Source organism: Rhinoraja longicauda, chromosome 4, assembly GCF_053455715.1.
Source record: "Rhinoraja longicauda isolate Sanriku21f chromosome 4, sRhiLon1.1, whole genome shotgun sequence".
Classification (NCBI taxonomy): Eukaryota; Metazoa; Chordata; class Chondrichthyes; order Rajiformes; family Arhynchobatidae; genus Rhinoraja; species Rhinoraja longicauda.
Window position 1 is genome coordinate 71,279,016 of NC_135956.1, and position 19,202 is coordinate 71,298,217.

At 43.5% G+C, this 19,202-nt stretch overlaps 1 protein-coding gene across 2 annotated transcripts in view; it reads left to right on the forward strand.

Annotated features, from left to right (window-relative positions):
* osr2 (odd-skipped related transciption factor 2) overlaps positions 1-17,998 on the forward strand; it is a 39,276-nt gene extending 21,278 nt beyond the window's left edge. The window contains exons 3-5 of one of the 2 annotated variants that reach the window (XM_078398676.1): positions 14,268-14,983; positions 16,874-16,973; positions 17,575-17,998. In XM_078398676.1, the coding sequence (XP_078254802.1) occupies positions 14,268-14,983; positions 16,874-16,973; positions 17,575-17,757 (999 nt within the window). In that variant the 3' untranslated portion in view covers positions 17,758-17,998. The remainder of the gene's footprint in view (positions 1-14,267; positions 14,984-16,873; positions 16,974-17,574) is intronic. The other variant, XM_078398677.1, reaches the window with a different exon arrangement.
* Positions 17,999-19,202: the final 1,204 nt, after the last annotated feature.

The following is a 19,202-nucleotide window of genomic DNA, read 5'->3' on the forward strand; positions in this document are numbered from 1 at the left end:
TTACTTCTCTAACTTCAAATAGCCCTTGCTTTCCCTCTCTCTCCATCCGCCGCCCTACCCAGTTCTCCCACCAGTCGTAATGGTCCCCGACTACATTCTATCTCTGTCCCGCCCATTCCCCTGACATCAGCCTGAAGAAGGGTCTCGACCCGAAACGTCCCCCATGCCTTCTCTCCACAGATGCTGCCTGTCCCGCTGATTTTACGTCGGCATTTTGTGTCTACATCCTATATTTATTGCAATTTCTAAGTCAATCACAGGTCTTTGCCAAACATTGACAAGTTTGCGCTGACATTGACAAGCGTCAGTGCGTCCGTAGCCTGTACCGACTATTGGAAAGTGTAAGCTACGCTTTTTTCCAAACGCATTCACAAAAGGAACTGAATGCGGATGTCACAATAATATCCCCTATTGTTTGCAATTTAAGCGGCAAAGGCAGGGCAGTCAACATCTGTGTAGAAAAACATATTTTGTTGTGATCTTAAAAACAACATATTTTATGCAAGCATTTTCCCAAGGCGGTTTGTAAGACCATTAAAATATTTTAGCCCTAACTCATCAAGAAACCCCGATTTTGTGAGGAATTGTTAACAATTAAAAAGCCAGTTCATGCCTGATTTTTCCCAAATGTGTTGATATGCATTGTTTCCTCGGAAATCCCCTTTAAAATACACATTGGGCGCCGGTGATAGTCAATAGTGGTTATTCTTTAATAATATGACACAGTAATGGATTCAGTAGACATGTGATTCCTGACAATAACCTCTGTTTTGATTTACTAATAATGTCGATGTCACAGACCACGTTTTAATACCTATTTTATAGTGGGGAACAACTGAAAATTGAGATAATGGCGTCTAAGAAGTGTTCCGACCCGAAACGTCATGTATCTATGTTCGTCAGAGATGCTGCCTGACCCGCTGTGTTAATCTAGCACGTCGTGTCCTTTTGTGTATTAACCAGCATCTGCAGCTCTTTATTGCTCTCTATCCTGAAGAAGACAGTTGATCTTGATGGAAATATCTGAAGTTTGTTTTGCCAGTGGGTTACGAGATTTCACTCACGGCAAACGGTCTGCGGTCTTGTTATCCCAGACCAGACCCGTTCTTATCTGATATGGTTGAATATTGGTGGTCGAATTATGGACCAGCGCATTCGTAACGAATCCACAGGTGTAAGATGAATGTAGACACAGGCCTGAAGAAGGGCCCTGACCCGAAACGTCACCTATCCATGTTCTCCAGAGATGCTGCCTGACCTGCTGAGTTACACCAACACATTGCTTTTTTTTTGCAAGATAAAGTAGCGCTTCTAACGAAGTAAGAATTCGCAAGACGCCTCCCGGGAGTGTTGTACACCAGATATTACACGAACCCACATAAGGAGATATTGGGAAAGATAAATGGTAATTCTTTAAATGCTGCACACTGTCGTGGTTGTCTAACCAAAAGTTGGTGAGGCATATAAGGCATTTAAATATATTTAATTTACAAACGAAAACCTTATCGAGGCAAAACACAATTTCGTTTTAGTTACAAACATTTCATTGATTTATTTATTTTTGCAGGTCTGAAAAGGCTTGTTTGCCGAACGTTTTTAACAACATTGGTCAGCGGGACTAGATTAAAGTGTTTTTTTTAAACTACAAAACCAAATAATGACGTGAAACACCTATTGTATGCATTCGGTAGAACACCCCCCTTCACTATCAGTAATCTAACAATTATCCAAATAGTCGACCAGATAGCAGCAACTTGGTAAAAAAAATGCTCCCCAGTGTTGGATGAAATCACTGTTTAACACTTCGTTAATGCGAGGTTTATGGGGCAGATTATATTCTACATCTGCATTAAATACTGCTTCATAAAATAAGTTCCTTAATGGTAATTATGAAACGAACTGTGCTGTTACTTCAGCCGTAAAGAAATCTTTTGTTTAATTTCACCGATGAAGAAAGGTAAGCAGTGCGCTACACTCTGCAAAAAGAACCGGAAGATTAAGCTCTTTCTAACATTATATCATTTTTGTTGTTCTCGAGCATTTTGTTTTAAACTGGAAACGTTTAAAGAACCTTAATAGGATGGGGTTGCAACGTGCAATCACCAAATGTAAATCACAGTGCCTAATGTCCTAGGCTAAATTTGACTCTTCATTCAAAAAAAAAACACATGTTACGTTTCGCTCTGGTTTAAATTTGTCGTGCATATTTTTCTTTTTACATCATTGATTTTCTTAATCTGGTATGCATTAGTTGAGTGGAAAATATTAAAGTTAGGTACGTCTTTTTTTTTTTGGGGGGGGGGGGGGGGTGGTTTGGCTTCATCGTTCCTTTCGCTCTGGCCTTCAGTTTCTGTAGTGGCCGCTGGGCGGCGCCCCTAGGCCGGTTAGCGGCTCTCAGGTGCTCGTCAAACCTGTCAGTTTGCAAGGTCCGTGAGACATGGTTCCCAAATGTTGCCAGGCACTCTGCTTCTAAATCAAAAACATTCTGACAGACGACTAAAATGGCATTGCGGATTGAATTATTTAAAACGCCATCCCGTAACTGTCATATATTTCAGGATCCAACGGACAAATTAATCGAGGCACCATAAAATGCAGAACTGGAATCTTTAGCTAATCACAAAGTGTCTGTACGCTAACTCTCTTTCCCGTCCCTCCACTACTCCCCACCCCCATTCACCCCGCAGCGCCCGCATTTCTCCCATTATCCCCCCCCCCCCCCCTCCCCTCCCCGTCCCTTTCCATCCATATTCCACCCTCCGGCTTCACATTTCACGCCTACTCTTCTCTCCTTATTTGACACCTTTCGTCTCATTTTCACTCTAGCCTCTGTTACTTACTCTACCCATCCGCCAATCAAAGCCGCCTCACCTGTATCCACCTATCACTCACCGAACTTTGTCCCACCTCTACCTCTCCCCTCTCTTTCTGCAATCAGTCTGAAGAAGGGTCCCGAACCGAAGCCTCGTCTGCTCATTTTCTTCACAGATGCTGCCTGACCCGTTGAGTCCCTCCATTACTTTGTGTTTTGTTCAAGATTTGGAAAACTGCAGTTCCTTGTGTCTCCCCTGTGATCATTTCACTCCGTCACTTGAATAACTAATGTCAGAATATTTGTTATGTCTATTTATATCTGATATCTACTTTAATCATTGAAGTTTGATCATTGGTTCGTTTAATCATTAATCACCGACGTGTTTCCACTGTAAGTCTGTTTAAGAATCACATCAGGATTTCTTTTTACATCAATAAAAGATAGAACAAAGCATTTACTTTAAATATATTTGCAATAGAAATTAAATGTGAATCAGAGAGAAACTGAAATTATTTAATACTGTGCCTTTGTGGTGCATGCCCTGAGATAGCACCAGTGTATCATCACTGGTTAAAGCACGTTCCAAGAAGGATCCCAAACCCGGAATGTCGCCTGTGTGTGTGTGTGTGTGTGTGTGTGTGTGTGTGTGTGTGTGTGTGTGTGTGTGTGTGTGTGTGTGTGTGTGTGTCTTTGTGTGTCTTTGTGTGTCTAAAATATTTATCTGGTGGGCAGACTAGAAACGCTGTGCGTTTCAGAAAATGATATAAGAGGTTTTCATAGCCTCCGTGTTCAGATGTTATTGGCGGGGTATCAGATCACGGAATGTAACATCACTGAGCCTTTAAATAGCAAAAATGCTTTGCAATTTCGGACTAGTTAAAACAGATTTTTTGTTTTGGATATGTGAGTAGTATATTATATGATACATGTGCGGTTTTGATATAACATACCCAATGCGCCGCACTACTTATCTACCTCCCACATTATGTAACCTTGCACAATTTGCAAGCGACTTAGGACGGAGTACTGCATGTGTAATGGATTACAATCTGTAACATGCTAAATTTCATCCTTAATTTTATGAATTGGATCTGATAGGCGAATGGGTGGAAGAAATCTTTGGTCAGGAAGAGGGCGAGTTGTTTATTGTGATAACGGAATTAAGTCGTTTGGGTTTTAAACGGGAAAACCCAGGCATCTCTCGACTGTGGGACTTACACTCTCATGGACACGGTCCGCCAAGGGATCGCAGTCACCGTTTGTTCGAAAGGCAATCGATTTTCCCATCAACAAAGCCCGATGTCAAAAACAATTGAACTTGCCTATTCTAAACCACTGTCATGAATCGGATATATTATGTAGAGCGAAGTTATCGGTTGACTCTAAAACCGTGCATGAACCAAAACAGCTGGCATCTATTAAAAACGGTTAAAATAACTTTATACCAATCATCAATTTCTGAAATGTCGTTTTAAATAATGCAACAATAGCACTAAATGTGTTTAAAGCTGTGTTGGTTCAATGACTGTTTCTCCCACGCAGATAGATGCAAATAGATTATTAAAAATGTTTAATCCCCTCAATACTAAATTAAGAAGGAAGTTTAATAATGCTGTCCACTTGGTGAAACGGATCTGGCAGTGTGGCAAATGTCTGCCTACTTATATATATTTGTCCACTGTTACGGAACTTGGGAGTATCTGGCCAGGCTAACATGTATTACTGATGCCCCGTTGCCCATGAGAAAGTGTCGAGAAGCCTTCTTGAACTCTTGATTTGATGTGGGTGAGCTTCACCCATGCCGCTGGGAGTTCCAGTTTTTATTTGACCCGGCGGCGATGAAGCGCCGGCGATACATGAACCATCGACGGTTGATCCTAATTTAACATGCTACTGGGTCTGAGAGATATTGATTTACATTCTGTATTCTTCGGATAAATTATATCGGGTTTGGCATTGGTTCAAAATTTTATTTTGAAAAATTGGCGCAATGGTTGTACACATCAGCCCGAGCACCCTGATCATTACTGAAACATGTACCCTCAATCAGATACTTCTGATGGCTTCATCTTTTGATTTTGGGTCAAATCTCCGCACTAGAATTTAACGTACAGTCTAATTTTGCAATAGTATCAACTTCTCCCGGCGCAATGGACCAGTTTAACCAAGTCCATAATTGAAAGCAAAGAAGTAAAAATTAAAGGGTCATCCTTTTGCCAAATGTCACCTGGCCTACGGGAAATTCGCTGATATCTCGGAGGAAAGTGACCCGCAAACATTACGTTTGTGGTTACTTCGCCTTGAGGCCGATGTGCGCTTAGGTCCATCCCTGTCTCTCTGGGACATCTATAAAAAATTATGTCAAGAACAGGCGAGCCGACGTAATACTTTTCCGTTTCCTAATACCCAAACACACAGAGCAGTGGACAGATTTACAGCCCATGTTCCTGGATGTCAAGCTTCCCAATCTCCACAACAGGATAACTGCAAAATCCCAACTACTGATTAAAGAAAGACATAGATCAGCGACACCCCAATTGGTGGATTGTCGCCGCTATCTGGCAGCTCCCCAGTTCGGTCAGAATTAATAGACAGCAAGTTCCTTGTCTTCAGTCCCCGAGACTTAGTACCAAACATAACTTCGTTTCTCCCTGGCGGTGCGAAATTCTAGGGGGGAAATATATATTCTATGAGTCACCGTGTAGGATTGTGTTTAAAAATAAGACGGGTTTGATTCAGACTTTTATACTGATACAACACAAAAAGTCGACTAAACGGAGGCGTCCAAATGCGAAACTACGGCAGCAGTGGATGGGAAAGGTTAGGTTCATGAGAAAATATCACGCCGGCAATTAACCCAGGGCCGCAATTGAACTGACAGCTCCTTCGGAAAACGAAGGGTCACTTGAAGGGGGAGGGGTGTGGGGAATTAAGACTTTTTGAATTTTTGGGATTTCATTCTGAACGAGTCATTTTCACTCGTGTCAGGTCTATTTCCGAAGCCGCCGCACAGCTGCATATACAACAGATTATTTTAAGGCCATTAGTATATTTTACTTTCCTTAAAAATAACTCAAACCTTGTTATTCTACCAATGCCAGACGTTGCGCAATATTTTGGTTTGATTCCCTTGAATAAAACAATACTGTTTTTTTAATTATTAAACAAGAGAAAGAAAGTACAGATTGCTTGCAGTGGTGACCCCTCTGTTTTGAGTTGTGATGTCGTCAGGTGAAAATGAAAAGAAACCATGAGAATAAATATGAAAATAAAGTATTATACCTTGTTTAAGAATTCCTTCTGAGAACACGTAGAATCTTTAGAATATATAAAACGTTATTTCAATATTGTACAATTCAAAGGACCATCATCCACTCAAACGATGGAGGTGAGTGCAAGTATTTCATCAAAAGTCAAACTGATTACTTCTTGAAAAGAATAATTTAATTTTCTGGGTTTGTCAAATAAGCCTGCAATTCAGCGCAGCCAACGATGGACGCCCCCGTCTTTCAGGGCATTAAAACAAGATCTTACTAGTTTTGTTTTAAATTAAACTCCAGTCATAATACAATAAATGAAATCACCCCCCTCCTCGCGGAATTTTAAAAAAAAGCCAAACAAACGCCCACCCACACGAAGCACATCAAATGAACGCGGTGATATGGAAAGGAGGTAAAATTAGCAGATGCATAAAAGTTAATTGTCCATCCAGTTCCCAGCGTTCGGTTGGCCGGCGGAGCGGTTGCCAATGTTACCCAGATTGTTACGGAAGGCGGTCGCTTCTTTTGAGTTTTGTTTTTATTATAATGCAATTTCTATTCTTGTGGTTTAAAAAAAATTAACATTAGTCTGCGCTGGATAAAGATCCCCGGGCACGTTGCCTGTTTCTGAAAGAGTCTGTGAACTAGTTGGCCTGAGATAAGGCTTCTCAAACGAACTGCTTTCTCCGTCAGATTAACAATTTAAAAAATCGTTTAAAAAAAATTTGCAAATCTGTTCTTTGTTCATCTAGATACCCCAAACCAGACTATTTTATTTCTTCCTTGGATTTAAAAAAAAATATGGATGTTTAAACCATCTCTCTTACTCATAAGTAATAAGAGTTTTCTTTGACACAGCATTACCTCTTCCCTCCTTGTTTCACTAAAAACAAGGCAGCACCCCACCACCTCATCTCGCCCGCCCCACGTTTTGACATCCTAGACAAACCCGTGTTTTAAAAAAGACTGCCGTCCCTTTAAGGACGTGTTGCTATCCAAACAGCAGTAAACACATTACTGAGACATTGAACCTATGTCAATAGTCACTGCTGGAGTTAATCATGCCCCCGGCTGTGCGCAGGCGCGCTGCCCGCCCGGGCTATAGTGAAATGTGATGGTGCTTGGAGACTGAGTTCAGAGGGAAACCGAGAGGAAGAGAGTCCAGACTCACCATCAGCCCCCATCGCAAAAAGTCTGCAAACCCGGCTCTTCACACCTCCCAGCACCCGCCGTCCCTGTGAAACAAACCTTGCCTGGCGGAGTATGCAGTCGGCAGTCAGGGAGAAGTTGGAAAGTTATTCTGAACTCGCCTGAATGATGCGCTCCTGACGCTCTGGATTAAAACACAGTGACTTATTTAAGACGTGACTATTGCCCATCGCTGCAGCTGTTGGGAAGTTTGGAATCCCCCGTGTTACCGGTAAGTATTGTGTTGTACATGTAGGTGAAGTGAAAAGGTGAAAGTGGGTGGATGGAAATTCAATGCAATCGCCTTTGCAATGTATTGAATTTTCTCGAAATTTCAACGGTGCTGACAGTGGATGTGTATTTATTCGGGTTGAAAATCTACTTTGCACAGTTCCCTTCTGGCTGTGTTGCCTTGTTACTCGCGATCTGTGTCTGCGTGCAATGTGTGGCGGGCGCGCATATACAGTGCAGCTCTGCCTTGAACCATTTGCTCTTTCGCTTTCCTCGTCCAAGCCAGGAATTGATCAGCGCAAGAAACTAACAAAACAGCCCGGGTTCGGGCCACACTTGTACAACGGCTATTAATTTTTTTTCTCTCTCTCTCTCTCCCTCCTGAAATCTGCGGAGAGGGGAAGAGAGAGAGAGAGAGAGAGAGAGAGAGAGAGAGAGAGAGAGAGAGAGAGAGAGAGTTGTAGCGGGTGCTGTGTGTGTGCATGTGTATGAGTGAGAGAGAGAGAGAGAGAGAGAGAGAGAGACGTGGGTTCTGCCGATATAGACAAACTAATTGCAAAGACCAACGAGAAAGCGCCTTGGTTCATTAATTGATCATTGGGTGCAATTACGCCGAATCGAGGCTTCCAGTTCCCAAAGAAAATCGTTTTTGTTTTGTGTGTGTGGGTGTGGGTGTGGGTGTGTATGTGCATGTGTGTAAGCACCAATCCAAACAAGCCTTTTTCAATCTTCACACATCTCAAAGTCCAACAAGGCCACTTGTTTCTTATTTTCTTGTAAGTTGGATTGAGAACGCCATTAGCCATAAGCGCCCCCCCCCACCACCATCTTCAATGTTTGTACAATTCATATTTTATGAAATATCATAATCACAGTGTCCACCTTTGAATTCCAACTGTCAGCTACGTTCTTTCTGCTAAACATGTCGACGAGTATTTCACCTCTATAACATTCCCAACCACCAGTCCCTGTTGGATTGCACAAACCGGGAACACCCTTGTCATTGTTAAAACAATTTGATTTTTTTTTTGCAAATTTCTCGTTTTTCTCACATTGTTTCAGTTTACGCGACTTTTGAGCTCTTCGCTCAAGGGCGAGTTGACTGGGATCCTCGCGGTCCAAAGCTAAACCTTCCAGCAACCAAGTTAATGCGACGGTTCCAGAGATCCTTTGCCGCTGCCTTGGTCTGCTGCGGCGTTGAGTTGGGATGGTGTCTTGAATCGGACTGGGGAGAGATGTTTCCAACAACCCCAGACAAACCGGGAACCCCAGACAAACCGGTCAGATCAACTGACAAGAACAACGCTCTCATGACATTTACAATTAAAACTCAGTTAACGGATGATGTTGATGACAGGTTTTGTCTGTGAAGTGCAATTCGTGCGATCATAATTATGAACTCTCTCCTAAAACCAACCGACCAACACATAGTTTGCACCTTTCAATCCAGTTACGCACCCATACCCCAAATGAAGCAGAGACTGAGGTGTGATGGTTTATAGGAAAGCATTTGTGCACCGCACACCACACACGTCGCATTTATTATAAAAACATGCAACACTGTTAACAATGACCACATTAGTCGTTTATGATAGGGAATCATAAATATAAATGCTGTTGACCTGCATCGTATATTTTATATTGGCTGGATGGAGCACAGTGAAATGTAATTCCCAATTAACACGTTTGTACAATAACACTCGGATCGTGGCAGGTAAAGAGTGAGATCGGCCTGTTGGCCTGCCCGTTACGCACCTCGACGGGGAGATGGTGAAATAGGAGAAGAGGGAATGATTGTAAAGAAAATTATGTATGTAGCGTCTAGGTTGGTTTATGTTGTTAAATGTCTTGTCGAATTTTAATTGTAAGAGATTTGACAGAACACACTCCGGGACGACTTTGGTTGCAAAATATTTGAACAACACCCAAGAAGTTATTTCCTTTGGGTTTTTTTCTTTAGTATAAGAGGGAAGCCAGTGACCTTGTAATGTGGGATCAGGACTATGAAGTACGGGGGTTGAGTACAGGAACCAGGGACAACCTTACAAGGGTCGAGATCTCAATGCGAAATTTCAGTGAATCTGCTTTGCTGTTTTACAGCTGTTTTTGGGGATTGTGTTACACACAATATTTCCCACAGCATTAAACGTCGACGGAGAGAACTTACTCTCCAGAGCACAACTTGCAATGGATTCTCCGTCTGGATTATTTAGCAAAGTGAGGTATTTACTATGACATTTAATGGAGGCTGTATATTCTCCACTTCCACTCAAAAAATCGGCGAACACGGTTAAAATCAATTAATTGCTAATATCTATTTGAATGTTATTAAGGGGATGTAACATAGCGCAAATAACCGTGCGGTTAACAATAAAAATGGCGATGCATTAAATAAAACAATCTGGTATCGAACAGAAAGTAAAATCTAACCGCATTTGGCTGCGGTTTATGGTAAGACCGAACCAGTATACTCTAACGATACTAACCTGGATGGTTGCTAATATCCTGCACCGCAATTTCAAGGGATGAACAACAAGCTCACACATCGTGAGCTGCTGAGCAAAGCAACTTTAGTTTCCCATAAATATTTTGCACAATGCAAAATTAACGTTCGATTGCTCCGGCCCTCGGTTACAGAGGCCCAGAATGAAATATCTTATGCCAAGGTTTCCCACATACGAGCTAAATAGGCGTGCTTTTGGCGACGAGATAAAACTAGCCTTTAGTATAATATGGAGCATGTTTGTAGCCGCTTAAGGCAACAACGGCGAAGAAGCTTAAGGTCGTTGCATGTGCCAAAGCATGATTCTTTGGGGATGCAGAGATTTCTTGTGAGGTGCCATGATTGCGGTTATGAGCAGGCGGCTGAAAGCACTGGGCTGTGTGAGATTCTTTCTGGGAATATTCTTAAACGGGCTATTTAAGTGCAGCTTGCCCCGGGTGCTGTGAACTGAAACCGCCGGTGGCACCACTCTCTCAGACGCACGCTCACAAAAGCACTGTTTCACACACACACACGCACACACACATGCACACAGATACACAGAGATACAAACATACATGTACACACAAATATACACAATGCGTCACACCTACACACTGAGGCACGCTGGCTTACACACACACACACACACACACACACAGATACAAACATATATGCATATGCAAACATATACAATGCATGGTTTGCACGCAACAAAAAAGCTTTTCACTACCACGGTGCACGTGACAATAACCTAAACTAAACAAAATACAAACATGCACACGGAGTCACGCATACGCACGCCACCATGCACACACACACACACACATACACACACACACACACACACACACACACACACAAGTACACACACACACACACACACACACACACATACACACACACCGATATAACCCCCCATATATATCATTTCAGAGAAATATACACACATAAATTTAAACACCACAAACCTCACACGCTTACATGCACAGTCACTGAAGTATCCACAGATGGAGACGTACATAACTCTCCACCACACACACACTGACCGACAACATACATCACCACGCACACACACCTCACTATCTAATAGACAAAGAGTGTCTCTATCTTGGCTGAGAAAGGGATCCGTGGGTTAAGATTTTGTGCTTATCAACCTCTCGCTTCCAGGCTTTAATTCTGGCGCTGGGAGATGGCATTGAGACTCATTCCGAGAAAGGGCACCAAGCAAAATATACACATCAACAGGTTGATTTGGAGGAACGTATTTCAGATAAATATCGCAAGTTTACAAAAAAGTGTTAATGTTCGCCGTTTTAACGGTAACCAGCTATTGAGTGCAGGACGGCGTTAGGAATGAATATCAAATTTAAGCAAACAAGTAAACGGGTAACTCATGTAAAAGGACAACCAAAATGTACAATATCAAATTGAATTTCGCTCAAATCATTATTTACTCAAAACACAAAGTGCTGGGGGTAACTCAGCGGGTGAGGCGGCAACTATGGAGGGAATGGATAGGCGAGGTTTTGGGTCAGGACCCTTCAGACTTGCTGAAGTCCTCGATTGTTTTATTAAAGCGGAATCAAAGAAGTCTCTGCAGATGCAATGGGATCTGTAGTCCAAAAACTTGATGTAATCGCCTTTTTAAAATATCAGTCGTCAATCGGCGTTTTATATCAATTGGTTGATATAGTGCTGGAGGTTTGCGAATTGAGAGAGGTGGGGAGGGGGGGGGGGGAGGAGGGGAGGAGGGGGGGGGACACAGCAATTCACCCCTCACCCACTCGCCTCTCAGCAACACGGGCGCTTTAGGGTAATCTGTATCGGGCTAGTTGACAGGTCGATGTAATCGGCTCGATCCTTTTAGGTCACGGACGAGGAATTCGGGCTGAGCTCAAATTGAACACCCTGCGTTCACAAAGAGGGCAGATTTATATCGCGGGGCAGAGGACGAGTTGAAATAACAAAATAAACCACCGGTTTTCTTGGCGGCATCTTCGTCCAATAAACCGGCGTAAAGTCCTACTCTCATTAGGAGTTTTACTTTGAGCACAGATTTCTCTTTCCTTCATTTCAATATTCTCCAATTCTGTCAGCAGTTACAATCTGCTCTGAGAGAATCCTCATAACTACGTTAAAAAAGTGCAGCAGCATAAGGTGGGGTGGTGATACAATTATAATTCCAATGTTTATCAGCGATAATGTAGCGATCATGTTTGATTGTAGATAAACGCGAACATAATTTCTTTAATCTTCTCCTCAAATATCACATTGAGGACATTTCAGAATTATCATATTCCGTTGACTAAAATATCAGAACAAATATCTTTTTCCAAAACATTAACTACCGCGATGTGATAACTATTTTAACAAATGTTTTCAATTATTAAATTATTCAAATTCTCGCATTGATAACGCGGCTGGTAACAAAACTAATGGGCCAGAGTATTTTTTCTGTGATTTTTGATTTGTACAACACCAACATCAGGAACCTACAAGTATTTTACAAAGGGTGAGAAATTCCCTTTCAAATAAAAAACAAAACATGTTTCATTCTGCAGTCCAAAGCTGCCGAGAAGTGGGTTTGTTTAGCGCACGAGGCATTTGCTAGTTGCTCCCCCTCTCCCCACCCACAATCCTTCCACCCCCATCCCCCTCAATTATCTTGATGAACGAGTTGTTCTTGAAGGAAGAAAAATAAATAAGTCTGCTCGGATCCCGTCAGCACATAGTCCACCAAAACTCCCACCGCCCGGGGTCCTGTCTCCGCGGTGACACTGTATGAAACTTTTTTTTTTCTTTAACAGTTTCTGACTAACTTTGGGGGGTGGGTCAGGTCGACAAAAGTGCACTTGCAGAAGAAATGACCGCGTAACATCAAAGGTGTCATGAAAGAGACGTGGGTGTCAGTGGCTACGTGTGAGAACTAACCCATTCTGCAGAGGGCTGTAGTGTTTTCACGGGACCGATGTAACGCGCCGGTGCGTTTTGCCACCGAGACCAAGGCGCCCCAACCCTCTACTCATCTCTTAACTTTTATTTACCTTCCTGGGTTTCGAAAATGTCCCATTTTATTTGCGCTCGTATCGTGTTTATTGACCGCTTCGATCACCTCGTAAAGTTAAAGTGCTTAAGACATTAGATCTCATCCCATTAAAAAAAAAGGAAGTCGTGTATGGGGATTGCAAGGGGAACGCTCATCTGCAACTCAAACCCTGTCTGCCTTCTGCAAGCTAATTTATTTATGTCGAAGATGCTGGCAAAGATGTAAAGTCATCAGATTCTGGCGGAGAGATTCAATTGCAGACAGTCTAAAATGTATGTTACATTGGCAAGGCCTTCCATGCAACGATACCTACGTTGCTGTATGTTTATGGAAGGGTGTTAGATTAATTGCAGACTTTTGAATGTCTCAAACAATGTAAAATTCCTCTGCATTGGGCATACACTGAACAAGAAGGTCTCTTGTCATTCTTGTGATGTCATGTCCAAAGAGACGGCCGCTTTGATCCATGGTGGAAAAAGCGATACACAAAATACGAACGCGAATGAGTGTAGAACATTTTCTGACTTGAATGCACAGAGGTTTTCTTTACCCAGGGTGGGGAAATCAAGAACCAGAGGAAAGACAGGTTTAAGGTGAGAGGGGCGAGATTTAATAGGGACCTGAGGGGCAACATTCTCACTCGGAGGGTGGTAGGTGTATGGAAAGAGTTGCCAGGGGAGGTGGTTGGGGCAGGTACAAAAACAGCATTTAGAAGACACTTGGGCAGGTGCATGGATAGGAAAGGGTTAGAGGGATATGGGTCAAACGCGGACAGGTGAGACTGTTGTATGGGGCCTCAGAAGGCAGTGGAGGCCAATTTCCGAATGCATTCATGAGAGAGCTAGATAGAGCTCTTAAGGATAGCGGAGTCAGGGGGTATGGGGAGAAGGTAGGAACGGGGTACTGATTGAGAATGATCAGCCATGATCACATTGAATAGCGGTGCTAGCTCGAGGGGCCGAATGGCCTACTCCTGCACCTATTCTCTATTGACTATTGTCTATCTTGGGCGGCATGGACTAGTAGGGCCGAAGGGCCTGTTTCTGTGACTCCATGACTCGATTTAAACCGTATATGGCTTAAGACTGACGCAAATGTCAGCGGGACAGGCAGCATCTCTGGTGAGAAAGGAATGGGTGACGTTTCGGGTGGAGACCCTTCTTCAGACAATTTATGTTCTCTTGCGGTCCTTTGGGCCAGTTCGCTGAAAGTCTGAATGATTTCTCTTTCTGTCTTTTGCAGACGTCGGCGGGTGCTCTTGCCCAGCCCCCCTGCTCCCGGAGTGCACACCCTTCCACCGAAATGGGAAGCAAGACTTTGCCTGCCCCAATCCCCCTTCATCCCCCGCTGCAGTTGACCAACTATTCCTTCTTGCAAGCTGTGAACACGTTTCCTTCGGCCGTGGATCATCTTCAGGGTCTGTACGGACTTGGCACGGTTCAAACCATGCACATGAACCAGTGGACACTCGGCTACCCGCACTTGCACGGAATCGCCAGGTCTACCTTCACTGAGATGGCGGCCGCTCAGCGGTTTATGGACGGACGCTTCCCGTTTCCAGCGCTGCCTTTCAGCACGCATGTCTTCCACCCGAAACAAGGGACAGTCGCTCACATCATCCCCTCCCTGCAGAAGGACCGGCCCCGCTTTGACTTTGCCAACTTGGCTCTGGCGGCCACTCAGGAAGACCCGCCAAAGCCCGGAGACTTTCCCAAGCTGAGTCCCGGCATAGCAGCATCGCACGGGGAAGTGGGGAAACTGACCCTGGACAGGAAACCTTCCAGGGGGAGACTACCGTCCAAGACCAAAAAAGAGTTCATCTGCAAATTCTGCGGGCGGCATTTTACCAAATCTTACAATCTCCTCATACACGAGAGGACCCACACGGACGAGAGACCTTACACTTGTGATATCTGCCACAAGGCATTCAGAAGACAAGACCACCTGCGGGACCACAGGTGAGTCACCGCTCCATGCCCATATCCATCACAGGTGGGTCACCGCTCCATGCCCATATCCACCACAGGTGGGTCACCGCTCCATGCCCATATCCACCACAGGTGAGTCACCGCTCCATGCCCATATCCACCACAGGTGGGTCACCGCTCCATGCCCATATCCACCACAGGTGGGTCACCGCTCCATGCCCATATCCACCACAGGTGGGTCACCGCTCCTTGCCCATATCCACCACAGGTGAGTCACCGCTCCATGCCCATATCCACCACAGGTGGGTCACCGCTCCATGCCCATATCCACCACAGGGGGCACTTGAACTATGGCTAATCGACCTGTCAACTTTAAACGCATTGGTCGGTGTCCAATAAATAGTTGAGCACATCACAACGTATAGAAACAAGGAACAGCAGATGCTGGTTAATATGCAAAAGGACACAAAGTGCTGGAGCAACTCAGTAGGTCAGGCAACATCTTTGGAGAACATGAACAGGCAACGTTTAGGGTCAAGACCCTTCTTTAGACTTTGACGCGAAATGTTACCTGTCCAAGTTCTCCAGAGACCTTGTCTGACCTGCTGAGTTACTCCAACACATGCCCTTTCACAAATCATAACGGGTTCTCTTCCACTTGACGCTCCTCCAGAGATGCTGCCTGACCCGCTGTTTTAGAGTAATCGAGTAATACAGCACGGAAACGGGCCATTCGGCCCTATTCGTCCATGCTAAACAAGATGTCTCATCTAAGATAGACCCACTTGCCCACACTGGAGCCATATCCCGCTAAACCTTCCGTATCCACGTACCTGTCTTCCCGCAGTTCCTCCGGCACTTTGTGTTTTGCTCAAGATACCAGTTTCTGCACTAATATGTGTCTCCAAATAGACAAGCAAATGGGTTGCTATCATATTTAGCGTGTGGAAATATTAATGGAAATTTGTTTAAGACTGTACACGGGATTTCACGGAGATCTCTGCTGAACGGCAGAGGTCAGTGAGAAGGCGGTTCTCATAAATGGGATTTTATTTCCCTTTTTAATTTATCCTAACTTTCAATTATATTCCGATGCATTTTTTTTGTGACACAATGTTTCCAATTTTGGTTTTGCTTTTCATTTGCATTTGGTAGTCCTGTGTTTTTGGTGCGTCTCAGAAATGTAGGCATTCGTGAACGTTTCGCGCCTCAATTCCCTCCAACCTCACCCTTCTTCCCTGCCTGAAACGGCGTTCCCTGGGCTGGGCCCGCAGTGCTGGCGAATTGGCAACGCGGCGCGGCGCTTGTCCGGCGGAAGGGGGAGCTGTGTGCGCGCCTGGCGCAACCCCCGCGCATCCTGAGGGTGGTCAGAATAGGAACTACAGGAAGCCCGAGAACCATTAACTAATCGCCAAGAGCAAATTCAAAACACAGCGAATGTGATCGACATATAATTTAACAGGCCATGGTGTGTGTGTGTGTGTGTGTGTGTGTGTGTGTGTGTGTGTGTGTGTGTGTGTGTGTGTGTGTGTGTGGTGTGTGTGTGTGCGTGTGCGTGTGTGTGTGTGCGTGTTCTTCATACGTTCAGAAGTCAGAGGTGCAAAATGAGGCCATTCAGCCCACCGAACCTTCTCCGCCATTCAATCACTACTGGTCTATCTTTCCCTCTCAACCCCATTCTGCTGCCTTCTCCGCGTAACCCTTGACACCCTTACTAATCAAAAACCTATCAATCTCTATAAAAATATATAACACAGAATTCCACAGATTTACCATCCTCTGCCTAACGTTATTCCTCCTCACATCCTTTCTGAAGGACGCAGTCATTGTATTCGGTGTGTGTGTGTGTGTGTGTGTGTGTGCGCGCGCGTGTGTTTATATGGACTCGTTACTGAGAAATACCACTGCGTTGATTTGCAGATATATTCATTCCAAAGAAAAACCTTTCAAGTGCCAGGAGTGTGGGAAAGGATTTTGTCAGTCAAGGACTTTAGCAGTGCACAAAACGTTACATATGCAGGTAAGGTCGCAGCAAGTTTCCATACAATTTGGGGCCTGGAACGCATTGCGTGGTGGTAGTGGAGGCGGATACTATCATGGCGTTTAAGAGTCTTTCAGACAGGCATATGGAAGTGCAGGGAATAGAGAGATGTGGATCATATACAAGCAGATGAGTTAAACTTGGCATCATGTTTGGCACAAGCATTGTGGGCCGAAGGGCCCGTTCCCGTGCTGTACTCTTCTAATGTTCTATGTTCTCATTTAAACTCCATTAAGTATAAAGAATAAAAGTGTGACAAATCACAGGGGAAGTTTTGTGGGTGATTTCAATGGATGCGCGGTAGCGTTGGGACTCTAGTTATTATGAGTCAATTCATTCTTGGGAAATATATTAAATCAGTCGTTCATGTCTGATCAGTTTAGGCTTTTTTTTAAGGCAGCGATCTTCCAATGAACAGTTTAATGACCTACCTTAAAACGAAAAGTAAACTTAAATATGCCAAGCACGATTGTTGGCTGCGTGGGTGCAGCCAACACTGTAACACGGGAGTTCAGAATGGTTTGGGGAAGAAATTTTGAGGAAGAGGAATTAATCCTTTGCTTACTTCAAATCTGAACAGGAATCTCCTCACAAATGTCCCACGTGCGGAAGAACCTTTAATCAAAGAAGTAACCTGAAAACTCACCTTCTTACCCATACAGACATCAAGCCTTACAATTGCGAGCAGTGCGGCAAAGTGTTCCGGCGCAACTGTGACCTGCGGCGACATAGCCTAACCCATACACCGCGGGCAGAATATTGAGCGAGTCGACAGCCAAGCCACTCCGCCTTACTTGAATTTGCTGTGAATACCTGTACAAAAAAAATAAATGAATAAATAAATAAATAGCCCCCGCCCCAAAAAAGTACAAACAATAACCGCACTCACGTAATTCAATTGTTTTATACATATTACGGTTCGAAACAGAGCTTTCAGAAATGTGTATATAAAATGTTTTTTTTTACTGTTATATTTTCCAATCCGCAACGGAGAAAAAATGGAAAGCATGTGAATAATAAAAAAATAAATTTCTTTTATCATTTATTTATTTTTGTTTTTCTTTCCGTCGGGTGAAAGTTTGTTGTCAAAACAAAACAGAATCTAAATTAAAATGAACACATTTTTTGCCCATATACCAAACTGCGACGTTTTAAAATGAGAACAGGTCGCTTATTTTGAAATGATTTTTTGGAATAATAACGCATTTCATCTCTCACTCAATACATTCCATTGGGACGGGATACATTTTTTTTCTCTTACGATCAAAACTTCTCATTCAGGATTGGTCGCAGCGAACCGCCTTCTCAAACCAGCCACGTAGTTGTTAGGACGTAATTTGTTGGGAATTTATTGGGAAGAACGCGTCGACTTCACTGGTAATTTGAAGACGCGTTTCCTTTACGAACACTTGAGTCTGGATTCAGAAAGAAATGTTCTTTTATTCATGCATTCCGCAGTCCTCAAAATAGATTACAAATCAACTACATATCAGCCACCGCGAACTTGTCCCGTGTTTTAATCCCCGATTCGGGTTTATTCGGTATTTGCTGGAAATGCTCTAAACTGCAGACCAGCAAATTCATTTCAGCCGTCTTCTTATTTTCTCCCCAAATGTTTCACGGGCTGGGGTAATAACGTGGGAGAATGCAATTTACTCTTACAGTCCGACTTCTGTGCTGGAGGCTGGGGTTAATGAAAGAAGCTTTATTTCAAACCTTAGTTTTACTATTGTAGGCCGAAGATCATTGAAAAAAAACCCCCACAAACGCGAACACCTGGACAAACAGCTCCCAACTTCATTGTCGGGGTTCCAAGAAAAACAATATCCACTATATCCCTCTTCCATTGCCAAATTTGCATTTTCTATTTGTAAGGCCTTGATACCTTGACTACTTTATGATTAAGTTTCATTTGGAGTACTGAATGCCCCTCATTTTATTGTAATTTCTTTACGAATCCGATTTTCAATCAGATGTTAGGATTGATTGCTACCTAGGCCGCATGTGGTCAACGTTAAATCAGCCCATTTTGATATCACAAGTATATTTTGATTAAGAAATTGCTTTAATGTTAGAGTTCACTTGTTTAAATAAATGCACGATCATAATTAATGTATGTAAATCTAAATGCCTACATTTTAGCTTGAACTTTTATATATTTTACAAAACACCCGTTCGGCCCCACTGCTCTGATTAGTTTAACATCCA